This window comes from Falco punctatus (genome assembly GCF_963210335.1).
Source record: "Falco punctatus genome assembly, chromosome: 3".
Classification (NCBI taxonomy): Eukaryota; Metazoa; Chordata; class Aves; order Falconiformes; family Falconidae; genus Falco; species Falco punctatus.
Window position 1 is genome coordinate 32921509 of NC_137582.1, and position 19799 is coordinate 32941307.

Consider the following 19799-nt stretch of genomic DNA (forward strand, 5'->3'; position numbering starts at 1 on the left):
TGCTTACAGTGTGCCTATTTCTGGGTCATCTGCAAAACACTTAAACCGCTATGAATATGGGGAGAAGGATCATTGCACAACTATAGGTTGAAGCAAGTCTTTAATAATCACTGCTCTTGATTACTTGCCTATACTTTCATATTTTTTTTTAGGAGTCTTTAAATACAAGACACTGCTTTGCAGCAGATGCAAGTGCTAAGTGCATGCTAGTGAATGAAAACCTGGAGACCTGGCTTTTTTTAAATATATACTCGGTATGGTATAGATTAATAATAATGCTATCACTATCTGGACAACCAAATTAGGTGAAGTAGTGTGTCCATGCAAAAAGAAAGTTATTTTTTTCCTATATTTCAGTATGCTACAATGCTTTACCTTTCTTGAAGATGTTTTAATGCAAGAATTATAAGAATAATCTTATACCTAATCACTGCTGCATCAACATGAAGCCTTTCCTTACACTGACAGTGACAGCATCTGAGTAGGGACCCTCCATAACAGCTTCTTTATGCTATTGAATGGTATGTGATTCAATAGGGATTGCCCAAAGGTTTCATGACATCCTGGAAAACACAAATAGAAGTGACTTTCAGTGGAAGTCAAATGCCTAACTGGCTTTCAGCATCAGTTTGAAGTAATGATAATACTGGAAACTGCATTTAAGAAAGGACAGTTACCCCTAAGGCAGTCACCTTGTGATAATTACATGTCAGGAATGCTAGTTGTATGTCCTAATCAAAGCATTCTACTCTCTCTTTACGTAGCGTTTGAATCATGGTACCTCTGAATAATCAGGATTTGCTTGTTTTACTGAAGAATGCTAAAATTAATTTAATGTATTAATTAATTCTTGGTATTATCTCCCTGCCTTCACTACCAACCAGGAGACTGGCATTCCCCGGCTGACCACAGTGGCCCATTGGTCCAAAGTCCTCTTTGTTTCTTTGTGGTCATAGGAGGCTGTAAAAAAACCCCAACGCACTGTCTTAAGGCCTTGTGAACAGGTATGAGCTAGTCTGCCCATGATGGGAATTTCTGTGTAACTTTGTGTATCTAGTAGCTGCCCTATAAACCAATTATTATATTGGCTTATTATTCAGTGGACAGAAGAACCTGCCTCAGATTTCATTGTTTGCAACCTATCTTTTTGATTGCCAGTTCTTAAAATTCTTGCATTAAAACATCTTCCAGAAAGGTAAAGCATTGTAGCAGTACTGAAATATATGGAAAAAAAACACCTTTCTTTTTGTACGGACACACTACTTCACCTAATTTGGTTGTCCAGATAGTGATAGCATTATTATTAATCTATGACATACCCAGTATATATTAACTTATACATTTGTTTCTAGCTGTATCAAAAGGGAAAAGGAATGGAAGTTAAAAAAATCAGGCAATTCATTTGTACGGCGTGTCTTTACTGGCATTTGTTTAATATTTAAAACCTTATAAAAAGGTAATGTAGATTTTATGAAATAGAAAGGCAAAAATAGCCAGTCTAAACATAAGTACATTCATAAATCACAAAATATATATCGAAGTGATGTAATGAGGAATGATTGTAGCTAATGCAAATCTTCAGTAAAAGCAGTGATCTGTCCTGTATGAATAACCTGTACTTCAGGGTCTAGACAAATTGTAAATATAAATTCATCCTGGCATAATGAACTCAGAAACATTATGTGGTGTTCACTAATTCCTACTCATCTTTTTTCCTGGTGATTATGGTCCCTGCAGTACCGACTGATTCTTCTTTTGCTTTGTGAAAATATAACACCTGCCTGCACCAAACAGCAAGGTCCAGAGATCATAGTCAGTTAGGCAGACACAACCTTAATTACTGGGAAGTTAAACCCTCTATTATTTGCCCTGCTATCACTTTGAAAATGGTAATTGCTCATTTTAGCAGTCTTCCACAGCCTATCTGCTCCATAACAGCTATGTTACATTAGCTTGTCTTAGTCTTTTTGAAAGTTAATAATCCAAATCTCTCTTCAACAAGACTGACATTAGGATCTGTGTACCAGGGTTTGAGTACCTGGTTAGTTTAGTTCCCTTAAAAAGTGTTAAGCTACTGTAAGTCTCATATGCTTTGAATGTTTTTTTGAAAGATTGCTGCAGCAGAACTGTGACAGGAATTCAGATTTCCTGAGCTTGTGGCCCATGGGTATCACCCCGAGTCCACACCTTTTTTATCTTCAGGCTTTGAAGTACAAAGACTCATGCACACGGACAGTGAGGGTTTGAATGCCGGTGATACCCTAAAAGATTTAAAGCAGGTGGAAACAACCCCAAGTCTGCTCTTGTGGCAAGCTGAGTACGAAATCTTGAGATACTCCAAGAAATGATCCAGCAGATCATGACATGCTTCCCTAGCCATCTGTCTTAGGCATTTACATGTGGTGTAAATCACTGCATAATCTCCATGCTTATGAAATATTTCTGGCATAGGGAAGTACAGTCTGCATTTTGTAAATAGTGAAATGAAGCAGCGCGAAGATAAATGATTTGCCCAGAGTTTGATAGAGTCCGTATTTTAACTGGATAAGAGAGACAAAATAATCTGTGCAAACCTTCTCCAACTAGATATATGAGCAAGTAGAATTTCTCACCCTCCCTACTAAAAACCAGTCATAAACTACTTGGGACTCATAGACACAAACCATGATTTTAATTTCATTCCCTTGGGTAATTTGCAAGTGAAAACATTGCAAAACAGGTGGTTTGGGGATTGTTTGATATGTATGTGATTCTTCCACATGCTTACATTACAAAACTTCCCAAGGTTCAATGAACATTTTGCTACTTTTCTTAGCCAGTTGGTTAATTTGAAGCATTTTTACATAATCTGCCCTTTTCAGCAAATGCCAGTGAGTAAAGTTTTTGCCTTCTTATTATATCTGCTTCATGTGATTTTTGCTGGAAAGCTATACTACCAAAGGAATTTACATTACAGTGTCTGAACTGTCTCACTTTGCTATACCCATCTGATATTCGGCATGCTCCATCTTGCTGCCTGCATGATGACAGGGTTCTCAAAAGCTTTCAAAGGTGATAAAGGAAAGCCTTTAAAATTTATTTGCCTCCGTTAAAGAGAAAGATCAAGTGATATGGAACACTCTTCAGCTGAAAAGTCAGCCACTAAGCCTTTTATCAGTTAAAGACTTTATTAAAAAACTACTCAAAAAGCTGCTTCTTGCTGTTTTAAATCTAAACTTTAAGCATGTTTTCTTATTAGCTATATCTAGGTTCTACTCTATAACAAATGTTAACCAGACAACAGAAAGCACCCTTTCTTCTGGTTCTAAAAGGTAGTTTAGTAGGTTTTCTTAGTCTTCCACCTGTTCACTTCCCTGAAATACATGACAATACCATCCTTCACAGTACATATTCTCTGCGACTTTTGTACCCTGCTTTTTGCCAGGCTTTTCCCAGACAGTGAGAATGATTCCTCTCTCAGATGGCTGCTGTGCCAGTGTCATTACCTGTTCTCAGCTAAAAAACTATAGCATTTGGCAGTCACACCTATTCTTCAGGTATGCCTGTCTCCCAGGAGGAAAAACATAATGTTATTCTCACTTTTCTACATATTTTTCAGGTCCAGATATTCTCTGTTAAAGAGAAAAAGGTTTAAAAATAATAAAAAAAATACTAATAAAAGCAAGCTTCACAAATAAAAAGAATGAAAAATAGACACAGAACATCTGTGTTTTTTCTTAGAAATCTTACATAGTCATCAAGGAAATCTGCAGTAATCAGGATGATCCCTGAAAAATGCAGACAAATGGAATCACGGTAAAATAAAACGGCTCTTAATCAGATATGTGGTACACCAGGAAGTCCAAAGCTGTATGAATGCATCTTTGGCTTTGAAATGAGTCTTTGATTCTGGGTTAAAAATCTGCATGAAGACTCTTAATCTGCTAAGCAAATTCCCATGGTGTTCTAAAAGGCATGTGATTCATTTTGCTAGGATTAAGTAGACTGCAAGCATTGTATTTTTTGAATATCATATTTGTGTCTTAGTTTTTGCCACTGATTTTAAGAAACCTGAGGAAATTAAAATGTTACACTACTTCTGCACACAATACCTATTTATATAGCAGTATTTCTACAACTTCTGCTTTGAATTTATAGCACGGAAGTACTTCTGAAAAAATTTGGGAAATATGGCAAATTAGGGAAAAGACAGCCTCCTCTTCTTTTCCTATGACAAGACCTGTTTTTATTGCTCCTTCTCCTGTACTGTTTGTTAAGGAGAATGACACATCTGTTTCTCTGTCTCTGTTGCATCCTAGTACCAAAAGTCTTCAACACAGGATGGTTTACTAGATGTTTTAGGATGGCGTTGGGATTAAAAGTCCAGTTCCATACTTCCATTTTGTTCTGGCTTAAATCCAGTGATTCTGGGGAGCTTATGCCTGATTTATAGCAACATAAATGAGATCAGAGCTAAAAAGCAAATCCACAGAGTTATTTAGGCAATTACTTCTAGGGGATATATTACTCTGATTATATGAATCAGGTGCCTATGTGAATGCTTTTAGGACTGTGGAGAACAGATCTAAAAGAGGATTCCTAACTGTAGGCATTTCATGGCTCCCTGTAATCACAAAGACAATACTGCTCATGAACAGTACTTCATTCATGTTTATAAAAAAGCAGCCAAGCTCTTAAGACAGCAAAGAAATATGGTTCTGCATATAGACTGTATATTTAAATGGCTTGAAATAAGCATCATTTTGAATAGTTAATATCTGAATTCATATAACTATTGATTCTTTACAAAAAAAGATTTGTATATTGGCTAACAAAAACACAGAAACTTTTAAAAAATTTGACATTTATATTCTGGAAGCTGCTCATAAAAGATGATACATAGATTGAGATACACATTCCCTAGCACAGGGGTCCTCAAACTACGGCCCGTGGGCCACATACAGCCCCCCAGGGTCCTCAATCCAGTCCCTGGTATTTACAGACCCCCCCTGCCCCCCCCCCCCCCTTCCCGCCGGGGGTTGGGGGGGGAAACCAAGCAGCCGCAGATGACTGCCTGCCACTGCATCCGCGCGCCAGCCCCCTGGTTAAAAAGTTTGAGGACCCCTGATCTAGCATATACTTGTACAATATCAATCAGATTTCAGAGTTCAATTGATTTCTTTCTTTATACTTTCAAAAAAGGTGAAGTGGTTTAGTAATTCCATCTAGACCGGAGGAGGCAAAATTTGAAAGCAGAGAGAATACGTTCAATTGGACTAGCTGATAATGGTAGAAAACATGGACAAGCTTCCAAGCACACAGGGCTTTCAGTAAGGCTTCTTCAGAAGAATGAGCTTTGAGATGGTTCCCCAAAAAACCCTTGACTGGACTTCCAGGCTTTCTGCTGCAAGGGTAATTGTCATGTCAACGGTCATTGACATGCTTGGTCATTGACAGGCCACCAGGGTGACGGGCCTGGGCTTGGGTCAGCATTTGGGGCTAATGACATGCAACTGTCATGACAATCGGGTGTTTGCAGAGGAGGACTAACAGAAGCTGAGAAACAGAGGAACAAGGAGGGGTGTGAGGCTGTGGCATAGACATTCAAAGGTGAAAAAGACATACCAGAGTCACCGTCAGGAAGAACTGGCCAAAGGAAAATACCTGTCTGGAACTATCTGGGGTAATGTGCAAGTCCTGAAGTATTAAGGTGACTGCCAAATTCCTGTGTCTAAGGAGCAAGGCTACTAATATTTCACTTTCACTGTGACTTAGTGTCTGGACGTTTACAAAGTAGATGAATTACAAAATCACAGCCTATTGGTTTTGTTTCCCTGTGGAAGGTAAAAGTCCCAGACACTGGAGTTTGGCCGTGGATGAGGCAAGGTCCTGTTACAGTGCTCCTACCTTTTCTGACAGTAACTGTAGGAACAGGGCAGTGACAGCATCCTAATACTTGCTGCTCCACTGTACACAGCCGAGAAAAGCAATACTGACTCGCTGTCTGCTTGGTCCTTGTAAACAGGACCCACACCATGATTACTACACGATGTCTTCATAACCTCTTAGCAAAAGCAATAAACGGCCTCTCCTCAGGACCTTCTTTACCACAGGAATAGTTCGATTTAAAAAACACTAGCCTAGTAACATCCATCTAATTAACAGTAAACGGGAGACTTGTTGTGAGTAAATGCTGACGGCCAGAAAGCAAATTAGAGGGAAATTAATTCTCTTCTTCAGCCATAAAATCTTAGGATGGATGAGGTTGGAAGGGGCCTCTAGAGGTCATCTGGTCTAACACCCCTGCTCAAGCTGGGCCACCTAGAGACAGCTGTCCAGGACCATGTCCAGATGGCTTTTGAATATCTCCAAAAATGGAGGCTCCACAACCTCCTTGGGCAGCCTGTGCCCATGCTTGGTGACCCTCACAGTAAAAAAGTGTTTCCTGATGTTCAGAGAGAACCTCCTGAGTTTCACTTTGTGCCCATTGCCTCTGGTCTTGTCACTGGGCACCACTGAAAAAAGCCTGGCTCTGTCCTCTTTGCACCCTCCCTTGAGGTATTTCTAGACACTGGTGAGGTCCCCCTGAGCCTTCTCTTCTTCAGGCTGAACAGTCCCAGCTCTCTCAGCCTTTCCTCATGGGTGAGGTCCCTTAATCATCTTTGTGGCCCTTCATTGCACTTCTTCCAGCATGTCATTCCTCTCTCGTACTGATGAGCCCAGCACTGGACACAGCACACCAGATGTGGCCTCACCAGTGCTGAACAGAGGGGAAGGACCAGCTCCCTTGACCTGCTGGCAATACCTTGTCTAATGCAGCCCAGAATTCCATTTGCCTTCTTTGCTGCAAGGACGCACTGTTAGCTCATGTTCAGCTTGGTGTCCACCCCATGCCCTTTTCTGTGAAGCTGCTTTCCAGCCGGGTGGTCCACAACATATTGGTGCATGGGGTTGTTCCTCCACAGGTGCAGGACTCTGCACCTTGTTGAACTTCATTAAGTTCCTGTTAGCTCATTTCCCTGTGGCCTTGTTAAGACCGACCGTAATGGGGATATCCAAACAACCTAAGTGACAGCACCAACACAATTACCATGCCAGCACCAGACAGGATGGCTTTTTCTGCTCTTAACTATGTATGATTGCTTCATTTATTCTTAACCCTGCTCAGCATCTGGTTCAAGTATTCACCTCATGTAATGAATCACAGAAGTGGGATCAAGAATGGAGGAACTCAGTATTTAAGGCCACAGACCCTTTTCCTTATTATCATGGATGGGGAACACAGAAGGAATCCAGTTTCCACCCTGTGTTGTCAGTACCTAAATCACATTTATGGGAACGTGCAGGTATTTCTACAAGGTTTAGAAAAACTTCTCTTGTACAGTTTAGAGCCCATATGACACAGCCTAGCTTTCCTGAAGCAGCTTTCTCCTTAGACTTGCTTACTAAAATCATCCTGATGTCTTTTTTCCATTCTCAGGTACAGAAAGTAGCACTGTAATTTTAACAAGGAGGCACTTACTCAGTATTGTGTGTATCAATGGTGTGAAAAAGTTCATGCAGTTCTTCTCCACTCAGAACTCCATCAGCAAAGTAAGCTTTGAATTCATCAAAGGACAGTTTTCCATCATCTGAAACAATGAAGAAGTGGAAAGTACCTTAGTTTCATTTATAGTTTTGCTTGTTTACTTCATGCAGTAGAAGACTAAAGTATTAAAAACTAGCTCTTTGGATTAGATGTAGAAACTTTACATATTTGATCAAGACACATTAAGAACATAATGCTAAAAGCATTGACTGTTGTATCAGAGTTCTCAGTTTGCCTGATAACTCTGTTATTCTTCTTTCTTATCTTTCAAGAAAAGATAGTTTGGTTTTGGTAAGTCCCTACTGACAAACACATGAATACAGTCCTGTCTTTGCTCCGATCCCATTTACTGTGGCTTCTCCCTATACTGCCCCGTGTTTCTCCTACTTCCTCCCTGCCATGTCCTCACCTCTGCATAGAAGATCAGTGACCTGAGACTGAGTGGGACAGAGCAAATCCAGGCAAATGCAAAAGCAAACAGTTGCTGAAGGAACATGTTCAATGAAAATCTCTTCAGCTGCCTAGGGCTATCGATTTCCCTTTCCTTTTCCTCCTCTTTCTTTCCTCTGCTCCCTGCCTCCCACATGGGAGACTGAGACTCAAGTGCACAATTTGATAGCAGTAGGGATCTCACCTCGACTCTCCTCTCTAGGGAAGGATGCTAATGAATACAACGCACTGGCCTGCAGCATTTTGATTCTCTCTCTCCTCATAAAATGCATCTTTCTCAAAAAGCTCTATGCTTGGTATGTAATTAACAAAATAAATTTAAAGAAAAGTTTGATTTCTATGGAATAGGAAGCCAGCTTTCTGTCCTCTTCCATTGGAAAGAATTTCAGCTAATTTTCTGGTCAGCACAGAAAATAATAAATTTCTATTTGCCAGCATGTAATTCATCTGGAGATTACACCAAAATATAGGAATGAGAAAACTGGTTTAGACATAGAACCGAGGTCAGTCAAAATCCTCAGATGGATTTTCAGATGGAGTTTGAATCATCCATTTAATATACAGTAGCAGTTGGCTTTATTTCCTAAGTATCTGCTGTTCTCATTTCTTTGGGACAAAATCAATCATTACCACATGGGTCCTGATTATCATCAATAACCTGTTCATGCAGATAGGAAGTGTCTGCAGGACTGATGAGACTCAGAGGGAAGGGAAGTACCATATGATAATATTTAGAAGAACAGTAATGGGATGTACATTAATTCAAGAGGAGAAAGTCCTTATTGCAATCTCTACTACGTTATTTAGTGGAGTCTGTTTCATATGTTTCTTAAGTTAGCTTTAATTATAGCAAGCCCTTGACTACATGAGGCAAAATTCTTGAGATGAGATGTGTCAAGCAGATCAATTCATCTGGTATTTTCAGGACGTTACCACTGCACATTGAGGGTCTACCCTCTTTTTGTCAGATCAAACTGCACAACCATCAATGCTTTCTAAGGCGTACTCAAATAACTCCTACAGTATTTCATTGAAGAAGGGATCACACTTGTATTTCACCTCACTTACACGTCTGATAATCCCAGAGAAGGTGCTATACTGCAGATTTCCCATGGTTGGTTTTGGGATTTTTTTAAATTAGTGATGTCAAAAATGGATAAAATGTGCCATGGCTGCAGTGACAGAAGTGGCAGACTTAGGTTATTGTCTGTTTTGGAAAATAGGAATCTGGGGTGCAAGGAGCATTAGCCTTTTTTAACTCTGGCCTCTAATCATATCACAATGACTATTTAAACAACATATGACAGGCAGCACAAGTAATATTTTTCCTGAGTATATGATTCAAGGCTGAGGAAAAGGAATCAATTAAAGGATGATACATAAAACAATTCTGCATGCTGAAATTACCTAGAGCCTGGATGGGGCTTTGAATGACATTGTACAGGAGGTGATGCAAGAAACCAATCAATGCTTGTCAGCAGGATGTTAAAAAAAATGAAAGAAGTTTGCAATTGGAACGCTGACCCCACAGAAGTCCACAAGATTTCATTAGGGATCCCTCAGCAACAGGTGACATTTGCTTCTGTCCTGAAAAACAATGGCCCCATTTTATTTTCTGTACTGGCATGACTTCAGAAGAAGTGCATGGGTCAGGACAAGGCAAATCCACACCTTTTAATTAAAACAATTAGGGCAGTTTGTTCCTCATTGACTAGCACAGTTAAGTTTTATATGCAAGACTGATAATCAGGAAACAAAAGGCAAAGATCCACCTTTTGCTTTTACTTAGAAGAACAGAATGGTTAAACAGTAGTTAAGTAATAATTTATCTGAATTGATTGACCCTTTGCATGAAGCATAAAGAATATTTCAAAGCCTTCATAGCCTTTTGGGTAGCACTACATTTAAGTTCACATGCCTCTTAGTAGCATACTGAGCCATTCATAGGACACTAAACAACAGTACAGGGTAAGATTAAGATGTCCTAAGAACCAGACTAATCTACAACATATTGTGGCCTAATTTCATAGTGGTGAAGAATCTATTATAAAGTCAGTGTATGAATCCTGTAACTACATGCTGTACTACAGCATGCAAATTTGAAGATCAGAATTGAGAACTTTTCTTACTCTTTTATTTGCTATTATTTCATAATCTCTTTGACTGAAATATATGGCTTCAAATATGTAATCTTCAAGAAGTTTCAAAATTGTACAAATTAAGTGTCTGCTTCAATAAAAACATATTGAAATGTTTGAAATGAAAAGACAGATTGTAGCTGGAGATAATCATCATTACGATCAAAATAAAATGTCGAGATCCACAAGAGCTAAAAACCAAGATGGCAGAATACTGTGTTGAAGGTAGGCAATTTTCTTTGACAGAGCTGCCATGATTACCTAATCGAAAATCTAAATACATCTGCCGTTTGGCACTGGCTACAGAGACGGAATATCAAACAGCAAGCGTGCTGAAACGAGCATCTTTTCACAGCTACGCTTCCTTTGGCTCATACAGATAACATCCATTGTTTAACCAAACTGCCGCTGCAGCTTTAGCCTTTGCTGGGAAGGGTATTTACATGCAGGTTATACACATACTCAAGAAAGTAGTGATTTTTGGCAACTTTCCTGAGATACACATAGTATGAGTTCACTCATAGAACAGTCTGAGTGTGACACAAAACCTGAAACATCTGTCTATCTCTGTTCTTTAGGATCACTGGCTTTACATCAATCCAGAAAATCAATGATCTGCCAACAGCCAGACTGGGCTCTTTAGCTATTTTCTTTAAATTTTATCATCCAAGAGCAGACATTGCCTTTGCTTCATTGCTGTTTATTCTCAGTAGCATTTTGAATGTTATTGACATTGAATGACACATCACTGAGCTTGTTGCTGGCAAAACTCAAGGAGGTTTGAACTTACTCGGTTACTTACAGACATCATACAGTTACATTTACTGAAAAAAGCTCTGATTCCCCAGGGCATTTCTCTGATTTTGTGTGAGTGTAAATGTTTTGCTTGTGCAGCAGGGGACTCAGCTGCCAGTGGTCCAGGCCACCCCTGTGCTCCCTCGGTGCTCAGACGAAGCTCGAACCCAATCCCTAACAAGTGCTCCTTGTGCTGATTAATTGAAGACATATTTGCCTAGCCAGGTGTCTTTTTTCAAGTGTCAAGAACAGCTTTTATTTTAAAGGCTGTGTTACGTATCCTCGGCACTGCCTCCCTACGGCACACCTCGCTGCCCTCGGGGCACCCAGATAAATACTGTCTGGTTTAAGTGCTTCAGAGCAGCTGAGCAGAAACCTCTACTACAGAAGCTTCAGTCCTTGCCACTGGCAAAGCAACAGGAGATGGATGATTCATGAAAGACAAACTCCTCTGAAGCCACGCATTCCTCAGACAAATCAACCTTCAGCAGTGTTTGCCTTGGCAACATTATCTCAAAGAAGCTGTTCTGCAAGCCTTGCTTGCTAGACATTTCTGTAATGTCTTTCAAAAGCAGGGTTTCTTCAAAAACAGGCACAGGTGCTCATCCTCCTTGGAGCCAAAACTCTCTGGAATGGCAGACAAAAATACAAGTAATAAAAGTAATCTCCCCATGTAGCACTTGCAAGTTTAGAAATCTATTTACATGGTGTTTGAGGGGAGCCTTCCCTTGGGTTACATTTGCATTCTCACATTTATTTAGGTAAAATTCACCTCTCTATTGCACAGATGTTTTTAGGTGTAAAATAGGCCCAAGTGATACCCCCCACCCAGGCTGCTCCAGAAACACTAGTCATCTCCAGGACATATCCTGGATAGCTTATGACTTTAACAGACAACAGCAAAAGTGACAAAGGAAAGTCACAGCCATACTCTCTTTTTAGTTGAAAGATGACTTCAGTGAGTGAAAAGATATTGAGCAAATAATGAGCAAGGCCGCATATATATATTTGGAGTCTACGTGCCTGAAGACGATGGCAAATGATGAGTCTACAGGCACTGAAGGAAGTCATGGTGATGCAGAGGAGCCGGATGTCTCACAGAGATGCCACCAAATGCTGGAAGGCCACAAAACAGCTTCTTGTTAGGACTGTGAGCCTTTCCTAGCAGTTAGACATGCCTGTGGGCTCCACAGAGGACTATCAAAGCAGTGTTTCCATAGCAGGAGCCACATCAGATGAAGCTCATATGGCTGAAAGGCAGCCCTAGGGCTTACAGCAACTGGAGGAGTCACATGGAAGAGCTCATGGCAGTCGGAGGGAAAAATCCCACTGGGCTAAAGCTCATCCTGGGGTTCACCTCTGCAGGATGGGATTTGGACAGCAGAGCCCACGGCACTGTCCCTGCCCAACCAGACAGTGCCCAGCCTGCCTCCAGGCTGGCGACGTGCGCTCTGCCAGGGCAGTCCGGTTCTTTAGGGCCGGGGCTCTACAGGCACAGCCCTTTGCCCTTGTAGGGCAGAAACTAGCAGAGGGAGAAGAGATAACAAGTGAAACCAAAATCCACTGCGACAGAAAGTATCTCATTCCAGGAACGTACAACAGAGGCTAGGAAATGACAGCGCTCAAAATGAAGCTGTCCCTTCTGCCACGGGAAAGGCCAGGGCCAAAACCACAGCCCCAGCCAGGCCCTCACAGCTCTCAATGGGAACTGACTCCCTAAACCCCTCGTGGGAGTTGTGAAAGCCCTTTTATAGCTTTTTGAAATACGGCTGCTTTGAAGAACTTAAAGCCTTAAAGCACCTCACTCGGGCCACAGTCCCCTGCAGGGCTGAAGCAACCACAGCGGGAAGGCAATATATACGGGGGTCCTGCGCCTGGGGACCTGCTGTGTGACTTGCCTTTTTAGAAGGAACCGATAGTCCATATCTGCTGTAAAAGGTTTGGATCACAGCACTTGAGTGCTGAAATGTATTTCCCTATATACAGAGAGAATGAGGCAGTGGGAGGGGACACAAGACAACAGGCATGGATGGACCGAAACGTACAGAAAAAGTTGAAAAACACCTGATTAGTGGCATATGGCATATGGGTTGGAATCAGACCAAGGAAGAGCTGCCAAAATAATAATTTTCAGTGTGCCAAAGAGTATGCTGGTAATATCCACTAGGGTCTAGGCATAAGGGATTGCATAAAAAAAAGCACAGATATAGGCTGAATCTTTAAAGATTCCGGGCAAATGCACTAAGCTTTCATTGCCTCTGATCTGTATTATGTGTTGATCTAACCAGAAATAATTATTCTGAGCTATTATTCCAGCTGTTATGCTGGAAAAGCTTAGCAAATGGTCCCAAGGGGACTAGGCTAACAGGGAGAGGGTTCAGGTTTAAAGTAGGCATTTTCTCTTTACAGAAATAATGTTTGGAATCTGGAGCACAGACTCCAGCCCTGCAGCACCTGAAGAGCCCAGGGAGGTGGGATGGGGAATCCACCCAGGCAGTGCCTGGGGCTTTGAAACAGGAGCCAGGGTGGTGTCTGCAGTCTGTCCAGGTGGTCAGGAAGCAAACAGTAGCATGGCAAGGGTCCCTGGAGGCTGTCCTACATGGGCTTTGCCTTACTCATCCATTCTACCATTACTGACTGAATAATTTGGGAGCTCATACCAGTGATGCTGCAGTTGAGAGAATTTCTGTGCTCTGGCTCCCATCCAAAATACATATTCTGTAGTCATCCAGTAAATGTATAGCTCAAACGTGGCTACTTATGGGCTGCTCATACCTTCTGGGTATCATGGTGCATAGAGCTGCCCTGAGGGATTCCTGCACATGGCTGTTTTTCCTCAAGGAATGGCACACAAAAGGTGGGTCACCCTCTTATACTGTGACATATCTGACCAGGTCCATGTGCATGGAGGGAAGAGCTCATGCACTGCTGGAGCTGCCACCGAGCAGCCTGGCTGTGGGCAGTCCATGGGCTAGCCAAAGACCTCATGAGATGTCAGGATGCTGTGGCCCCAGATTAGGAGATGCTGACTGATGAAAAAATACTGAAATCAGGAACTTGGCGTGCCTTGCTTTGGTGCAACTCTAAAATCTTCCTTAAGAAACAGTTTAATCCCCTAAGTGGCAATCTTCAGAGAGCCTCCAGCCCAATTCTGACAGTTAAGGTTGAGGTGATTCAAGAGATCCCCTTCCTGAGGTGCATCCCCTGCCTCTCACAGGCATCCACTCAGTCCTCTGGAATGGCATAAATTAGCAATCTGAGATACAAGCTAGAGCCACTGAGAAGTCACTGTCTGAGGATTGCTGTAGTGAGGCAGCTATCATCCTGCCACAGCTCACCTGGAGACACGAGCAGATGCAGCTGGTAGAAGACTCACCTGCAAAGTCAGTGCTTGTCCTGCCAATAAATAATGAATATGAAAACATTTGGTCTCTGCAAAACTGACTCTTGGGTTACAAGATTTGCCCTTGATCATCATACAGGTGCAGCTCAGTGGCTTTGTGGTTGTTCTGTGGACATCTTGTCAGATAACTCAAATACTTACGCTCTGTGAACCAATCTCTCTGGTCACTGACACCAGTGGAAGCAATAGGATGCTACTGCCGCACTTGCTTTTTTATAAAGAATCCTTTATTTATGACCCACAGGGTTTTGCCAGGTTAATGTTTGCATAGTTTTAGAGCTGGGATGGAATTCCCAGACCACTGTGATGAACAACAATTTTGGTAGTGTGTATATTATCGTGCTATTTTATACTGGTTTAGAATACTACATTTGAAAGTGTGATGTTCCTGCTCTGTATGGACATCTAGGGGTGCTGAATGAAGATGACAGAACAAGATTAGTCTCATCTGACTGTATTTTTAATTTTACAGATTCTAGTTCAATGACATTATAAAAGATATATTTTCGGGGGGGAGGGGGGGAAGCTTTCAATGAGTGCTTGTTTGAAATGTCAGAGAAAAAATGAAATCTGACATAAATGCGCTGGTTCTGGCATTAATAACATTTTGTTGCTGACCTGTGCTGGGTGTTTGATATTCTGGTTAAGCCATCTCTAGAGTTTTAGTTTTCTTTTGTTTAATCAGTTTTTAAATTTCCCCTCATTTGGTTGCAGTCATTCCTGACTGCCTGCAGCATACTGTTTGTTTACTGTGTTCCTTACGGTTAAGGCTTGTTTTTTCTGGAAAGTCTCTGCTTCTCTAGCAGATATTACTTACTATGTTTTCAAATACCGTCCTCTTATGAGCTTTAAGGATGTTTGAGATATAGCTTATACTCAATGCTTTCTCATAACAGCTGGCTTTTATTTGCAAGTCAATAACAGCATCTCTACACAAACCATCTTTTCTAGACCTGTCATCTTAGAGCTGCCCTTTTTGGGGCTCCTGCTTGGAGCTGATCTGAGAGTGGGGAGCGGCAGCTGGAGGTCTGCAACGAGGCCATAATCAAACACCAGTTCTAAACTTGTGGAGGAGAGAGACAGCTACGAGGTCCTCCTTCTGAAGGACATGGCTGGGGGTCACTCCCTCCTCCCTCCAGGTTTGACTGGATGGCTGTTTTCACACGGAAAAGTGTTAAAGGGAGTTTTAAACACCAGGTTCCCAGAGCAGGATAAGAGGCTCATGGCCTTAAAGGGTGGCTGTTGTGCTGGCACATACACTCCACAGCCCACAGCCAGGTAAGCCCACAGCCCCGCCACTGGGTGCAGAGTTATTACTTTCCACTGTTAGAAGAGAACAGATCTGCGGCAGCCAGGCTCCCCTCAACAAAAAAAGCAGGAGACGATAAAGCAGAAAGACTCTGCTAAAAGCAAAGAGCAGCCCCCTTCTTCCCCAGGAGGGTGGGAACAGAAATGATCCCCACCTTGACGCAGGCAAAGGCAGGGCTCTGCTCTCCCGTTATTTTGTGGTACTCCTTACCTCTGGTCAGTGTTGAACCATCAGAGTCGATGCTTCAACTTCCCTCAGCTGAAGGAAGACTGTTAATCTTGCATGACCAAGAGTTGCGTTCTCAGTAGATTATTACCTTTTATATTCTCCATTTTGACCATCGGACTGTTTGTGACTGGATTTCTGCAACATAGTCTATATTAGAATTTCTATTCCTTTGCTAACAGGAGGGAATAACAGCATGAGGCGATAGCAGCAGGGCGTATCTCAAAGCTGCCTGGTCGGGAGAGGCCCCTGGCTGACCTTTACCAACAGCTGATACCATTTCACTTGATTGCAAATCACTGCAAGGCTAATGAGGTGCCTCATGTCCCTCTTAGCATACCAGAACAGAAACACCATCACAGACAAGAGCATACAGGTGCTGCAGTCACACATGTGGGGCAACTGTGGTTGCCTGTGAGATGAGGGAGATAAATTATTTATTTTTTTTATTAGGAAGGACTACATTTGGCAGTTCTAGTTTCTCATATTTCTTTACTCCCTCCCTTACAGGCTAGGGACAAGATTTTACTTTTTGAGAGGAATTTAATGAGATTGAGTTTGTTTTAAATAGCAAAAGGAATGAAATAAATGGAAGAACTTTCCCTTTAGCTGGAATTTTTCCAAATTAGTTCTCTGTGCAATCCACATGCTTTCCTTCAAATGCATGGAGTTTTGCAAAGTAAACCTGACCAAAATTTCATTTTGATATGCAAACCTGGAACCTCTCCTTTCCAAAAAGGTCAATGTGCAGCGTCTCACCTTTATGAAATTGCTTTTTCTCCCCTCAGGGTTTTCTGTTGCTTTTGACAATATTAAGAACCATATATTTCTTAGTAATGCAATATTCTTTCCCTTGCTGCCCTGTTTTCCCTCTAAGAAAACCACGACCTTTTAAGTTAAGGGAGGAGTATGGATCTGCTCCATACAGAGCAGAGCTGCTCAGCCATGAAATAAGAACTACAGGTAAGAGTTTATGAAACTGATCCTCTTGTGGAAGCAGTGTACAGCAAGTATTTGAAGAAATGGGAAGAAACAGAATGATATATGTACCTAGGCTGGCAATGAAAGAAGCCACCACCCTAAAAGAAACAATATTTGTATAGCTTCTTTCAAACAGGGGAATAACTGTTTCATAAAGGACTTCATCAATTAAACCCAGCTGTCAGAAACCACTGTAGTATTTTTGACTTAACAGCAATTCAGCAGGATTTCTTGGCTCTCTTGATCTCTTACTTTATATTGTCTTTGCAAGAACAACCGCCTTTCCTGGTTGCGGATGGCTAACCTCAAGTTCCACAGTTCCTAAATTCATAGCAAGAACACTGTCTCCTGTAATATTCCTATTTATCAGTTTGATCCACTGTTTTGGATGGGGTTTTTTCTTGCTGACAGGCAAGTATCTAGTAAGGTTTGTGATTATAAATTTCTCGGAGGTATTTCAATCTCACAGAGAGAAGGAATATGGCAGCTCTGAGAGGGTCCTATTAAAAGCATATGAGAGAACTTAACCAGGGCTGTGTCATGGACAGTAACACAGTATTTGTTACTGTAGAGCTAATACTTGGTTTCCTGTAGCACAGAAGGGTGACACTGGAAGTGTAAGTATCCTTGTCACTAACAAAAGCTAATAATCTGTGTTAACAACAGTGTAAATGTGTTCGCATATCCAGTAACCTTTCTGAGAAGGTACTTAACTTCCCAGCCTTAAAACAAATCTCCTCCCTATTAATACAGCATGAGCCTGTGCAGTGCTAGATTACAAGTCTGAAGGGCAAATGATGGTTGAGCAAACAAAGTTAAGCACGTAAGAGCTGAAACCATTTCAAGTGCATGGGCTTAAATTAATAGAACCAAAGTGACTGAACTTAGCCACTGCTGTCCCAATAATAAGTTGTAAAGCATCCATATACAGGTAGGAATGCCAGTGACCAAAGCCTCTGAGGCTGATGTGGTTTCATGTTGTTCTGGACCAAGCAAGTTTGTCACTGATCATGTGAGCTGTTTCCTGTTTTTTAATAGCAACACATAAATAATAAGCTGCGGGGTAACCCCAATGAGCACTGTAAGTCCTCCTGACCACCAAAGTGTGGTGGATCCACCAGGACTGGGACAGAGCATAAGCTCAAAGTCCAGAGCAGGGACATGGAGCTGTAGGGGCTCTTTGTGATTTCAGGGGGGTGACGACTGCTGCTCTGTGCCATGCGCTCTGACTCTCATCAGTCTTCAGGGTAGACACATAAACATCTATTGCAAACACCACAAAGAGGTCTGTGGAGGATGCCAGCCGAGCTTGGCTGTGGTTGGTATGTAGCTAAGCTGGAAAGGCACTGGTGAAGGGAAAGGTCCTTCTTCTCCCCACCCCAGCCCTCACCTTAGTATTCAACTTGCACCATCATTGCCCTTGCAAGCCACGGGCAAGCTGACTGAGGGAGGTAACAAAAACACTACAGTGATGGATTTTGTGGCTCCTGAGCTCTAAAGAAGCCTGCTGTGGTCTTGTGGGAAGTGCCGGCTGCTCATGAGCTGGGGCCGGAGTAACAACCAGAGTGGGCTGTGGGGGTGGGACTGCCCTCTCAGCAACAGTAAATGGTTGCTCAACAGGCACAGTTGGCCCCTTACTGTCCAAGAGTTCTTCCTTGAAAGTTATTCTCTCTGATTTTCTCAATGGTATTCCTCTGCCTTCAGACACCCGAGAGTACACTTTACCAAACCCACACAATACCTGTTTTCTGAGGCCTGGGAATTACTTGTCAGGGCTAAACCTGTCTGAGCTGTGGGTTTGACACTGTTCAGTGCTTGCAGGAAAAGACCAAAGTCTGGCCCGTGCTTCCGCAAGAATTTGCATCTCCCTTCATCCAGTACTTTGGTGTTACAGTGCTAAATAATTGCAAGCTTATGTTTCCTTCTCATCCTGTAAGATCTAATTGGTTATCTGAGTTCAGTATAAATACTATTATGGTAACTGCAGAGCTACAGAAGCTCTTTATAGTCTCAAACATACAGAATCTCACACTCTGTTGATACAGGGACATGGTAGTGGCTTCATTTCTCTGCTAGGGTATGTGGCACAAAACCAACAACGTAACTTGTCCAGAATTGTGCAGCAATTCTGAGAGGGGAAAAGGAGTTCAAGTCAGGTTAAAGACCATGACTATATATATCAGCAAAAAAATCCAGTGGTTACATTTGTAGTCCTTATAGCAAGGACCTTCCCCTGCTGTGGCCAAAAGGGAGCACTTGTGAAGCCTACAGTATTATGCTCCAATTTACTGAATTCAAAAAAGGGAAAAAATACACAGGGAAGGAAAATCACTAAGTAGCATGAGGGCAAAACTTTCGATTAAGAGCATAATAAAGAACTCATGACTTTTGTGTTATAAATACGTGAGCTGAATTCAAGACTTTATTCTTCCTACTGACGTGCCGAACAAATACATAACTGCAAAATGTAGGGAACAAATCTGATTGCTAGATATAGCTTATGGTGTTTTTAAAATGTAATAAGATGAAGCTAATACTGACAAGTATTTCAAACCTTCTTGTGAACACAGTGTCATTAACAAAACAGCTACATGCACCCAAAGTGCAAATCAAGCACACACGCCAAATTGTGAAACCACAAGACCTGCCCTTAAAGAACCCATAGAAAGGATCACCGCACAACAAAATACATTGCATTGAACCTGTAGAAAACATAAAATGACATGAGGGATGGTTGGTTTTCCTGTTAAGATGTTAAAAGCATGACTTAAAATGCTGAATCAATGATGGATTTTTTTTCCAAGGGGAGGGGGAAAGACATGTGGCTGGTCTTACCATTCTTGTCTGCTCTTCTTAATATCTAAACAAAAAGAGAAAGAGAACAGTATCACTTTTTTTTTTTTTCATGAGTTAATCACACACAATGCTATA

At 41.7% G+C, this 19799-nt stretch overlaps 1 protein-coding gene across 6 annotated transcripts in view; it reads right to left on the bottom strand.

Annotated features, from left to right (window-relative positions):
• NECAB1 (N-terminal EF-hand calcium binding protein 1) overlaps positions 1-19799 on the bottom strand; it is a 104346-nt gene that overhangs the window by 49632 nt on the left and 34915 nt on the right. For all 6 annotated transcript variants that reach the window (XM_080381838.1, XM_080381841.1, XM_080381837.1 and 3 more), the window contains 2 exons: positions 19704-19728; positions 7502-7610 (listed from right to left, as the gene is read on the bottom strand). In XM_080381838.1, the coding sequence (XP_080237964.1) occupies positions 7502-7610; positions 19704-19728 (134 nt within the window). The remainder of the gene's footprint in view (positions 1-7501; positions 7611-19703; positions 19729-19799) is intronic.